At 39.0% G+C, this 12,947-nt stretch overlaps 1 protein-coding gene across 3 annotated transcripts in view; it reads left to right on the forward strand.

Moving 5' to 3' along the window:
- Positions 1–12,947, forward strand: part of LOC149012048 (vacuolar cation/proton exchanger 3-like) — a 122,900-nt gene that overhangs the window by 55,181 nt on the left and 54,772 nt on the right. For all 3 annotated transcript variants that reach the window (XM_089160921.1, XM_089160922.1, XM_089160920.1), the window contains exon 7: positions 3,430–3,564. In XM_089160921.1, the coding sequence (XP_089017047.1) occupies positions 3,430–3,564 (135 nt within the window). The remainder of the gene's footprint in view (positions 1–3,429; positions 3,565–12,947) is intronic.

Genomic DNA, 12,947 nt, shown 5'->3' on the forward strand with positions numbered 1-12,947 from the left:
TCTATAAGCCATTCTACCAATATCGTGTTTCTCAACATGGTATCACAACCTAAATTCGATTAGGAAAGTGAAAAGAAAAAAGGGGGGGGGGAGTGTCGAACCTACCTCCTGACCTCTCTTTCTTGTTGTCGCTGTCGCAGAAAGACCATCGAAGACCCATTGAAACTTTCTGGCAGTTCTTCAAACCCATTGCCATCACCATCACTATACATCTTCTTCCATCGCTATCGCCATCACCATCGCTCTTTCTTCAAACTCTTTTTGCACAAAACCCCTAATGGTATCGACAACGCAGCCCCTTCCCTTTTTGGCTTCGAACCTTTTTTTAGCTCTTTATGCTTCTGAAATCAAAGCTCAAGGTGGAAAACCTATTATGATCTCGATTTCGGATCTTTCGCGGCCATCTTTGTACCAAACCTAGTCTCCATATTCTCCGTCTCTGTTGTCAGTTCTTTTTTAGACTGGTTGGCGGCGAGTGGCAACTGAAATTCTTCAGATTTCAAGGACCAAGGCTTGAAATTCCGTTGTCAACTACACTTCTTTTCCATCGATTGCAGCGGCGCATCGTGACCATCTCCGTTCATCAAGCAACGTAAAGGGAACTCTGGAAGAGGAAGTTCAGAGAATCGCAGGTAAACCTCGATGCTTCTGAAGTCCTAATCCTATTAAACCCATAGCATGGAGTAGACCAGGTCAGACCATCCATCCTTTGGCCGAACCATATTTGGTATATATTTGGTTGTCTCTTGTTTAATTGGTTTATTGATATTTCAAGGGTTGGTTTATTTGTAATTTCTTTTATAGTTTAGATAGATAGATAGAGAGAGAGAGAGAGAGAGAGAGGTATTTATAAGTTTTTTTTGGTGGTGTGGCTATTGCATTCTGCGACATTTCAGTTACTTTGAAGGGGTGGGTGAAGACTGAAGAACTGCAGACAATTCTTTCAATATGGCAACCATCGATGGTACTACTGCTCCCATTGGATCCGAACATTACCCCACTCTTCATCCTCTTTCGGTAAGATTTGACGACACAAATTATTTGATCTGGTCTCGATCTGCTTGCATAACTATTGCTGGAAGAGGACTAGTTGGACACATTATGGGCACCACTATTAAACCTACTACCGCATGTGTTTTACAGGATTAATGGATATCAAATGACTCTCTTGTTATGTCATTCCTTTTGAATTCCATGCATCCAAATATTGCCCGAGGTTACCTATTACTTGATACTGTAGCCCAAATTTGGAAGGCTACTACTGAAACCTATGGACAGTTGGGGAATGATGCACAGGTTTAAGAGCTATGAAAGAAGCTTCATGAGACTACCCAAAAGGAACTAACTGTGGCGCAATATTATGCTGAGTTGCGCTCTCTTTGGCAAGAGTTGGATCATTATGGGGATTATCACCCCACTAATCCAGATGATGTGACTACTTATAGGAAGCATATTGACAAGATTCGGGTATATGACTTCTTGGCAGGTTTGAATGTGGAGTATGATCAGATCAGAGTGCAAGTATTAAGTCGTTCTCCCTTTCCTACACTAGAACAGTCTTATGCACTTGTTCAATGTGAGGAAAGCCGTTGATTAACGTGGCAGGAGATTGCACGTGGTAAACTAGACAATGGACTTTATTTGCTCGAGCCGATTGGAGGATCTACTTTTGCTCTAATCCGGTCCATTCGGTAATATCAGACCTTCATCAGTGGCATCGTAGGCTAGGTCACCCCCCTCTAGGAACTCTTAAAAAAACATTTCTTGATTTGGTTTCTTCGTGTAATGAGGATGATTTTTTTTGTGAAGCCTGCATTTTTGCGAAGCAGACTCGTTCTACTTATTTACCTTCTCTTCATAATAGAAAAACTATTCCTTTTATGCACATTCATACTGATGTGTGGGATCCCTGCCGATATGTGTTTATTATTGGCCATAGATACTTTGTTACTTTTATTGATTGTCACTCTCATTCTACATGGATTTATCTTTTAAATAAAAAAAATGAGGTTTTTCGATGTTTTCGTGATTTTCACAATATGATTAAAACTTAGTTCAATGCCACTGTGAAGATGCTTCGCAGTGACAATGGCACGGAGTATATTGATGGTGAATTTCAGAGATAGATCTCTGACTCTGGCATAATACACCAGACCAGTTGTGTAGATATGGCTGCTCAAAATGAGGTTGCCGAAATGAAGAATCGGCATCTTTTAGAGATAACCCGTTCAATTATGATTGCTATGAATGTACCTGACCAATATTGGAGTGATGCTATACTCACTGCTTTTTTTGGGGGAGGGGGGGTTGCGATTTTGTGGTTTTGTGGTTTTTAGTGCATTATAATTTAAAGCTAAAGGTAAAAGTGGATTTCAATTAATAGTAATTATTACTTGTAAAATAGAAAAAGATGGAAATAAATGACCTTTCATGTTTTTCTATAAGTATTTTCTTTTTTCTTATGAAATGTTTATTAGTGTTAATAGCTCTCTTCTTTAAAGCTTATGCCATAGAAATGGCTATTGGCCTTCTATCTACATCTTTCTGATCAGGAATGGGTTCGCTTTGTTTGGATGAACTCACAAAGACTCAACTGGCCTACTTTGTAAATGTCAAATTACAGTTTTGGGCATCTTCATTTAATGACTTGAAAGTCTAATAGCTTGAATGGGAAATGTAACCATGTTTTTGGAGTTAATGCTTTTATAATAGTAGTATTACATAGCCAATAAATTGTCACCCTACCATAAATAAACACTTAAGTGAAGAATACTATCAATTCAATACAAATGAATTAACTGAGATTGTTATAGGTTATCAAACATCGTGATATTTACATGAAAGTTATGGTTTATAGCAGGAAGCAAACTTAAAAAATAAAACATCAGGAAAAACTTGAAGAAATTCCCATGTTCATACCTTTTTCTCTAAAAACCCTTAAAATATGATCTTGTTATTTGATCCACCAAAGCTTGATGTTTGTTGAGCAAGAGCACTGAACACCAAAAATGTGAAGCCTCATTCCTCATCCAATTTTGAAGACAAATAACCGAGAAATGGGTAAAAAATGAATTTATAGAGGCAGACAGCAGTGCTGGTTTACTACCAGGTTGAGCAAAATGTGAAATAGAAGTGAGAAACTGGGTTTCTGGCGTTTCTTGTCAAGGTAAGAACTAAGAACAAATGTCGTATTGGTGTGGCCAGGATTCTTTCACATATTAAACTTAGTTTGCTTTTAGCTTTCTTGTCCGCTGTCATGTTTATTGCTATCTTGCTAAATACCCATTTTTCTCATTGTGATTTATTAAACTTTCCCTCTAGTGCATTGTAAGCCTATTTTTTTCTTCTTCTTTGTTTTGCTTTTGTCGGAAATCATCTGGATTGGATATGAACATCTTCTTACTACTATACGAATTATGATTATCACAGGAGGTAATCCAAAATGAAGAAGAGTCAGATGAAGAAGATGTTCCTGAGATTACTCAATGGGAAGCAATTACATGGCTTGCCATTTTGACTGGATTGGTTTCCATCCTCTCTGGGTATCTTGTTGACGCCATACAGGTATATGCAAGACACACACACACACACACACACACACACCCAGACCCACACACACTCTCACACAGTTTTTATGGATAGATGCCCTATGGCTGGTTAATTTTTGTGCCTCATCTTTGTATAGGTTGTTTATTTTTATGTCTCAGTGCTGGCTTGTCAGGTTAAATTCATCAGAGCATTATTACTTTATTTTTTTACTCAAGTGTTCTAAAGATATTGATGTAACAAATTCTTTTGTGGAATGGGGGAGGATCTGTTCCACAATGAGCATTTGCTTGGAACTGAAAGAGTATGGAGAAAGGGTTATGTTGGTAGCAATGTAGATTAAGCAAACCAATTTGGTACAGGCTGATGGCTGAGATCTGTAATAGATCAGGTTCTTGTTTGGGTAGCAAAGGGATGAGGTCAGCTGGATGATGAGGGGCCAAATTGAAGAAGAGGAAGACAGGTTAAAGTTAAAGAAGGAAAGGGGAGGAAATTATGGGGGAGAGAGTGAGCGAGCAGAATAATGTCAACAAAAATGTGGGAGAGTGGGGGAGTGAACTGTGTCCAACAGAAGTCTGGCTACCTGGGTTCGAACTGCCATTTCATTCAGTAACTCAGTTCAACATCTTACAAAAGGTTGGATACATAGGTTTTAAAAGATGAAAATGATGCATGGAGTAAATTAACTGTTAAAAATTAAAACCATGGTTATCAAAGTGTCTTTGATGCCTTGCAAACAAACAAAAAAAATCCACTCATTATACTGTAGGCGGCACCTTGTAGGCCATATTGAAACCTAATGGCTGAGTGGTCGCATTTTCTACTTAGATTTGATCTTCCTTCTTCTTCTTTTTATTATTATTATTATTATTATTATTATTATTATTATTATTATTATTATTATTATTATTTTATTATTTTATTTTTATAGTTTATCAAAATTTGTTCCATAACATCACAGAATATTGGTTGTGTACTTATAACATGAAAAATGGAATCATTTTAAGGTAAAAGATAAAAATAAAAACCTAATTATAAAAAGAGAAGAAACCAATTCAGACTTAATAGAAATCAGATTAGAAGAAAACAAAAGAAAAAGGAACTCCATTCTATGCACAACATCAAAATCATTGCTCGTTTGACGTCACATAGCTAAGTATAATTACTGCTTCCATTTTAATATTTATATAAATCACAATCATATGTTATCATGCTATGTTACTATCATCTTGCAATACCATGGCTCTACAAGTAGAATTATGTAAGTTTTAGTATGCTATTTTTATGACATAAATTGGTAGTATTTAAAAAATGTATACTAAAATGCTTTGTTCGCCAAAGCAACGCCTTGTGGCCGCCTAATTGTTATTCGCACTTAGGGACGCCCCCAAATGCCTTGGTCACCTTGCTGCCTTGATAACTAAACCCAATAAATACTATTGACTAGCACACTATTCTAAAGTAATTACTTAGCCAGAAACTAACTGCCATAAAGAATTAATACTAGCTCTTGATCTCTTGCAGTCCTAATTTATGAATTTAATGAGATACATTAACATACTATAGGTAATGTGGAGAGACTTAAGAAGAAATCTAAAAGACTTAGTCCAATTTATCATTTTAGTAAATTTTAAGATCCATGTGAGTCCTCAACCATGAGTTTTAGGAGGTTCTGTTCAAGAGAAGGATCAGCTTTATATGTGATGGATATTTGTCTTCAGCCATCGTAATGCTCTGTAAACTCTCTGAAGTTGGATATATGATTGTGCAAGCTTGGTTCATAGTCTGATATAAATTTGGGTGGAAAGAAAAAATTTATATGTTTCATCTTTGGTTCAGTTTCACCAATGGAGTTACATCATTGAAAATTGCAGGCTTTGGGTTGGTTTCAATGATTGCTTCTACAACAAAATCTGCCAACTCTACATCAATAGAAGCTTCTTTCATTGCGTCAGATAGTGACTCAATTGGCTATCCATGTGTTTGCACTGCTGGTGAGGCTCTCAGACATGGTGATGTTAAACTTATGCAGAGTGAGTCCTCCATGTTTAAATTGAACCTGGAGGAGGATAGGTGGTAGAAGCTATTACAAGAAGGTCCATGGTATGTTCAGAAGAGGCTTTTCATCATCAGACGACAGAGAAAAGAAAGGGTAAAGAAGATTGAGTTAACGTCTGTCCCTATATGGTGTCCTTCCAAAATCTGCCTTTTCATTACTAGTCTGATTGATAGTGCTCTTGGGAAGCCTCTAGTATCCATGGAGAGATTTCTTACACACTAATATGTGTCAAAGCGGGAGCTATTAAGTAACTACCTAGTCTATTCCCCAGTGTAGTGGAATTGAGGTGTTATCTTCAATTAGTATGTGCTTTATGAATGAAGGCCGCCGTTATGTAGCACATGCAAGGTGTTTGGCCATTCTACTGTCAATTTCTCTACTGGAGAGAAGGCAGTCACTGGAGGCCTTGTCAGCTGGCTTCCAGCCATAAAGAGGTTTTCAGTGCCAGAAATGGATAAAAAAACCCAAATGCTGCGCAACTCCATAGAAGCACTTGCTGATGTGGCAGAGGTAGATAAAAAAGGGAGAGGCTCTAATCGAAATCTGAGAAGGGGTGACGAAAATTCAAATCTAAAAGAGCTTGGTGACACATCAGACTGGAAGTCAGTTGAAGGGTTGAATAATTAGCCAATGGGGACCACGAGAATAACGACGAGGTTGGGTGACAATAAAGGAGTATGGCAGACTGATTTATCCTTTGTGAAATGCAGGTTTTTCAGAATATTACAGGAGTTTCTTTTTTCTTTTTTTTTGGGGGGGGGGGGGAGGGAGGTGGAGATTGATCAGGACTCTGTGGTTGCAACAGATGAAGAATTCCATGTGGGGCTGGAGAGCTTGCAAAAGAAGCGACTGATTCCTACAGATATCCAGAGAGACATAAGGAGGTGGGTATTTGATAGAGACCCAAAGTTCTAACATTTAAGGCACAGTTGCACGATGAATTGGATGATAATTTGTTGAAGAATTTGGTTGGAATTAAGTAACTGGAATTGGAAGTATAAGGTTTAAAACTCACAACTGCAGGTGACTCCTCCCTCTCCATTGGGAATTCTGGCAGCCCAACTTTTCATTGATACTTGAGAATTGTGCTCCTCTCTCCCCATTCCACCCTTTTAGCAGAATCCTCGTGTAACCGTTTGCCCCTGTTCCCAGACACCCCAACTGTTTCTTACATGTCTTCCACATCTCAGGCCTCTTGGCCCATTCTTCTCTTAAGTTTATAGACCCGTTTAATTAAAGGTCTAAAAATGCGGGTTCACAAAAAAATTCGTCCTTATTATATGAAGAAACTAAATCAAGAAATACTTTCTTAAATGTTCCTTGAGGGGCGTGACCTAGTGTCACACCCCACCCAGCTAGATCCGGTCATACCCGAATACCCTTGGGGGTGATACACCGCAAGACCTAGGTTCAGTGACAATTCCATACAACACATGATATAACAAAATTAAAAGCACAAGAATAATCAAGTTCAAGTATTAAAATCCAAAATCCAAAATATCGATTACAATCATCCAAGGTTTAGAATCCAAAGTCATAAACATCAGAGTTTAAAAGAAAAGTTCATAGTTTGTTCATAGCGGAAAGCCTCTAAAGAAGATTCTAATGGAAATCGACTCCATAAGAACAATCCATACAGGAGCACGACGCATCATGTGCATCCACCTCTTCCCCGATCACGCTCTCATGGAAATCTCCCACCGAAGGATCCTCCATAGGTGTGGGGTCCTCATAACCTGTAGAGAAGTCTAAAATATACACAAATAAAGGAGTGAGTTCATAGAACTCAGTGAGGTTAACTAGCATCCATGTCATGCATTCATCCATCATTTCCACATCATAAATATAGGATAAGCATATGATTAACAATATAGCCAAAATGATGTATGATTATGATGTTCCTAACTCTATCATGTAGTCTCTATGGTAGACACGCTTTAAGTTTAAACACCAATCTCCTTTGGGGGTTCTCAGTCACCCTCCCTTAACAAGAGACGTCTATTGGGTTCTCCGCGGTTGTTGGGTAAAGTCCTGTCGATCCGTGGTTGGGGTATAGGTCATCACTCTCTCACATCACCATTTGGTATGAGATTTAACGCGTGTCAATGATCATCCTAGCCCAGTGCAAGGTCATATACGGTCTCGTACTACATATGGTCCGAATATCTCCCCTCATGCCTAGTGCCCTTTTGGTTCGATATCTTCCCACCTATGAATGGAATCCTCAACGGGAGGCATCTGTTGGACTCCATTCCTTAACCTAGTGGTTGTCCACATATAATATACAGGATGCTCTCCATGTCCTCTCACGGATTGGTTACCGGTTTTGAGCGCTCAGGAGCCCTTATATATTATATGCAACTCTACCTCTCTATGATGATAGTGGGCCTGTTCGACATCCAGGACCCAGCCACTAGCATCACGGGTTAAGCGGTTTCAATACCCCTACCGGAAGGGTAGTAGTACTCATAGGGATTCCTAGCCCAACACTTCTAGACACCTATCATATTTGCAATTTAAATATAGATACCATCACATGAGGTCACTAGGGTAATGGGTGAACCCACAACCCTAGTTGACAAGATCAGTTAAGAAGAATAATCACATTCTACATCATCCATCACATATGTTCTCATATCGTATACACATCATCAATATAAAGTTTCGAATAAAGAATAACATTCAACATCAAGCTTACCTTCCATTTGCACAAAGTCACACACAAACATATATTGGTAGATAACAATTTAGAGAGATTCGTATCACTAATAAAGTCCAAAATAACAACATTTAATAATACACAACATGGTTAGTCAATCCTCACCTTTCGATTCGGTTTCCTTTTTAAATTCACAAATTTCGGTTCACAAGAGTCGGCGATTAACTCACAAAAATTCCTAATCACACAAGAAGATTAATAGACACATATTAGAAATCATATGGGTTTCAAAAGAGTCCCTAAGGTTACCCAACAAAACCCAGTCTGACAATTATGTTCAAACCTGCTGTTTTAAACCTAGTTTCGGCGAAAATACGATATTTCGTTATTGATTTGAAGTCGAATCGAAACGAAACTTTGGGAATGCCTAATTGGCAGAAATAGGGTTCTAATGGTACCTTCAATTTTATCTAATTCCATCTCAATCAAAAAACCCCAAATTCTGGCTCTCTCGCGAGTGCTCCGGGTGAGTCGAGAGCCAAAGTGCAAAATCATTTGCAATGATTCGCACAAACCACTCACAAACAAAAGGGAAACATAAATGAAACTATTTGCAAGCATTCAAAACACCTATCATGTTACAACTACTCAAATCCAACATTTATTGCGAATAACTACTCCTAAAACCAAGCCCAAAGAAGAGGGTTTGATGAATCTTACCTTTCCTAACGATTCCGCAAAGATTCGGGTGCCGGCACGCTTCCGAATGGTTAGGAACCTTCCTCTCCCTTGGTTTCTCCTCCTCCTTGAGCCTCAGCCTCGTACTAGCAATGTAAAATGCGAGTATGAGTGAAAGAGAGCTTAAAAATAGGGTTTTAAAGCGTAAAACCTGATTCTGCCCCGAACTAGGTTGGGGGCGGTCGACTGGCCGTTCATCCGGCCTTGGTTGAAGGGCCAAACAAAGTTCAAATTGGGAGATCTTTGGCTTGCTAGAAAGGTCTTTCAAAGATCTAATCATGTGTGAAATTACCTCGTCATTTGGATTTTCCATCATCGTTTTACGGACGTGCCAATATCGCATTTTAAAACCCTCATGACTAAACTTCTCTCTCCTCTTAAATTCTATAAGAGGTGTCAAGTCATCACTAGGGTCATCCACTTGCATTGGGTTCACTCCCAAACCTTCGGGCTCAACTCGGATGGCCCATAGTTGTCTTCGGCTCGAGGCCCGGGTTTGCGGTCCTGAAAATATGCATGGGTTTACGGGTTAGAAAATCGGGGGATTTCACACCTAGCCTACGATGCCACTGATGAAGGTTTGACATTACCAAATGGACCTGATGAGAAGATGCAGCTAAAGGATAAGTAGATCCTCCAATTGGCTCCAAAAGATAAGTCCATTGTCTAGTTTACCGCGTCCAATCTCCTTCCCCATTACCAAATCCTGGAAAATGCAATATGATGGAAAAAAGCTCACTTTACAATTCAAGTTAGTAAAGAAAGAAGGAACATGTAAAAACTTTAGACCAAGAAATTGTTGGAGAGTGCTGAATGGTCCCCTTTCCAGCAATGGAAGAATAAAAGCCATTAACAATTCAAACTTTATCTTTCTCAGAAGTTGGAGAATAATGTAAAAAAAAAGAAGAGGATGAACCTTTCATATGATTTGTGGCTCCTGTATCAATGATCAATGGGGTAGAAATCGAAGAAACATGGAAGCCTGTAAATGTTTTACCTGAAGTACCAAGGTAGGAGTTGGTATGGGTAGTGGAGGAAACAATAGTAGAGGTTGCACCAACAATTGCAGAATATGTTGCAGAGTAGCTTATTCCTCTGGTGAAAAACCAATATCTGCAGAGGGTATTGTGGGAACAGTCTCCGAAAGATTATCCTTTGGTTTTCCCCTTCTTTGTGATTTTTTTCTTATCAAAACTAGTTGGCTTCCCATGGAGCTTCCAACAGTTGGCCTTGGTGTGATTTAGTTTGTGACAGTGCTCACACTTGACAATCTCTTTGGTCGAATTAGATTTGGTGCTAACAAATTGTTGGGCTGGTTTCTTCACAATAGGAGCATGAAGCATGGCTAATCGACGGCTTTCCTCACACTAAACAAGGGCATAAGATTGTTCTAGTGTAGGAAAGGGAGAATGACTCAATACTTGTACCCTGATCTAATTATACTCCACATTCAAACCAGCTAAGAAGTCAGAGAGGCGAGGGAGATCGAATGTTTCTGGATGCAGTGAGAGGCGAGAGAGATCGATTAAGTTTCTTGTTCCTTTGTTCTGAGAATCGAGCTTCTTTTCTTGTGAGTTATTTTTCTCTTTTCTCTTTTTCCCTAATTGACTTTTGGCTCTGATACCATGTTGAGAAAATCGATTGTGGTAGACTAGGTTGAATTGGTTAATTTGATCCCAAAGCCTTTATTTATAATAAAGTGGAAAGAGCACTATTACATAAATACCCCTACTTGGGCACATGAACTAAAACTCTTAATAGAATTGAACTCCTAATAGAACTCAACCAACAAAATTAAGTAAGAAAACTGGAATTTAAAAGTATAAGGTTTTAGACTCACAACTGCAGGTGCAAGTCCTCCCTCCGACAAGAAACCTGGTGGCCCAACACTCAATACTTTAGAACGCCCCTCTCCCCATTCTGCCCTTTTAGCATCTCTTATGGGTATAGACCCGTTTAATTAAAGGTCTAACGGTATTGAAGAGGGAGAACGTTGGGAGGACTCTAACTTAGAGGATGACTCTGACGTTGACTATGGCCATAATTAAGTTAAAATTGATTTGGATTGGGCCACATCCATAGTTGTCACGGCGACGAGGCGATGCAAGGCGGTTTAGGCTAATTGAGGTGATGAGTCAACGAGGCGCCCTTCGAGGCGCTTTTGAGGCGGTTGAGGCATTTTAAGTGAAATTTTTAGTGTACATCTCATTCACTCTAAATCTATCATATCTTATGTAATAAAAAAACTAATATCAGACTACCTCAAGTCATCCAACATACTACAAACCACACATAATAGGTCCTAAATAAAAAGTTGCGAGAAGAAAGGAAGAGAAGAAGTTGCTTGTCGCTGGCCACTGCTTGCCGGAGTGTAGCTGCGGGAATGGAAGAGAAGAAAAGAGGAAGAGAGAAAGAGATTAGGGATTAGAGTGAGAGTGTGAGACTTGAGTCAAGAACTTATTCTCTCTCTTTCAATTTGTTTGTTTTTATTTTTATTTTAACATTTGATCACATGTAGCATCATTATACATATGCATATAGGTTCAAACAATAGATACTTTACAATCGGAATCTAATAAGTATTTCAATATATGCCTTCGATTAGGCATCTTTCTCGTGATTTAAAAAAGAAAAATAAAAAGCGGACGCCTTATTGCCTAAAAATAAGGCGATGCCAATTTGAGGCGCTCCGAAGGAGCCCAGACACTGAGGCGACGATTAGGCGACGCCTTGACAACTATGGCCACATCAGCAACCTATTAATGTAAGAGGTGAGGAAAAGATGAAGGAAGACTGGATCAGGCATGAAACATTAGGAGCAGGTCATATTGAGAAGGAAAGAGAGCTTTTAGTGTCAATAAAGCATTCTGCTGCCTTTTGGGCCTAGGGAGCCTAGGTGCCCAAGTGCCACCTTGACAACTATACTGAAGAATGACTAATTCCAATTCCTAGGGAACATTTATATTTACTTTGACTTTGATTTTGACTTTCAACCATCTTTGCCATAAGAGTGTCATTAATGCCATCGGGCTGCTATCAAACATTTAGTGTCTTACAGATTTTAGTTTTGGAAATTTGCTACATTCAAGAGGTAAGAACGTGATACTTATTGGAAACGTGTCAAACCAGAACTAGAAGATCGACAGGGAGGAAGAAGAGACGAATTCAAAACTTAAATACTGCTAGAATTCACGAAGCGGATTTAGACTATTTCACATAACCCGGAATAAGATAGAGAATCACATGAGCTTCTCTGGATTACTGTATCAATGGGAAGTTTCTTGTTATGGTGTTTTGTGTTTGCTGTTTGACTATTTGCAGAGTTCTTGTATTTCTTTTTCTGTCTTCTGGGGACCCCTTTTTCTACTTCTCTGGATCTTGTTCCCTTTTGATATGTTTTGTTTTGCTTTTGTTAAGAACCTGATGATCGAATGCCAGAAATACTAACATTGAGTTACTAAAATAATATGCAAGAACAATTAACAAAGACAAACTGGTGAGAATGGTGCCAGTCACCCCCACAGCACCTTGCTGCCCCTCAACCTACGGCTGCCCAAACACACCCAAGTAAATTCCAACTAAGATCTATCATACACCCAATCCAACGCATCTCCTTGCAAGTGTTGGAGAACCACACTCAACCTTCTCTCCTCCTCAATTTGGTGTTCCCAACAAAATAAGAACACTTCAAGAAGCCATTCTTGCACATTGCCTTCGCCAAAAAAATGGAAAATCTGGTGTCCATCTAATACCGCAGAGCGGTACTGTTCTGATACCAATTTATTAAGAACCTGATGATCGAATACCAGAAATACTAATATTGAATTACTAAAATAATATGCGAGAACAATTAACAAAGACAAACTGGTTACAATGGTGCTAGTCACCTCCACAGCACACTGCTGCCCCTCAACCTACGGCTGCCCAAACACTCACATAGATAAT

This window comes from Hakea prostrata, chromosome 7 (assembly GCF_041222555.1).
Source record: "Hakea prostrata isolate BN-2017 chromosome 7, UWA_Hpros_2, whole genome shotgun sequence".
Taxonomy (NCBI): Eukaryota; Viridiplantae; Streptophyta; class Magnoliopsida; order Proteales; family Proteaceae; genus Hakea; species Hakea prostrata.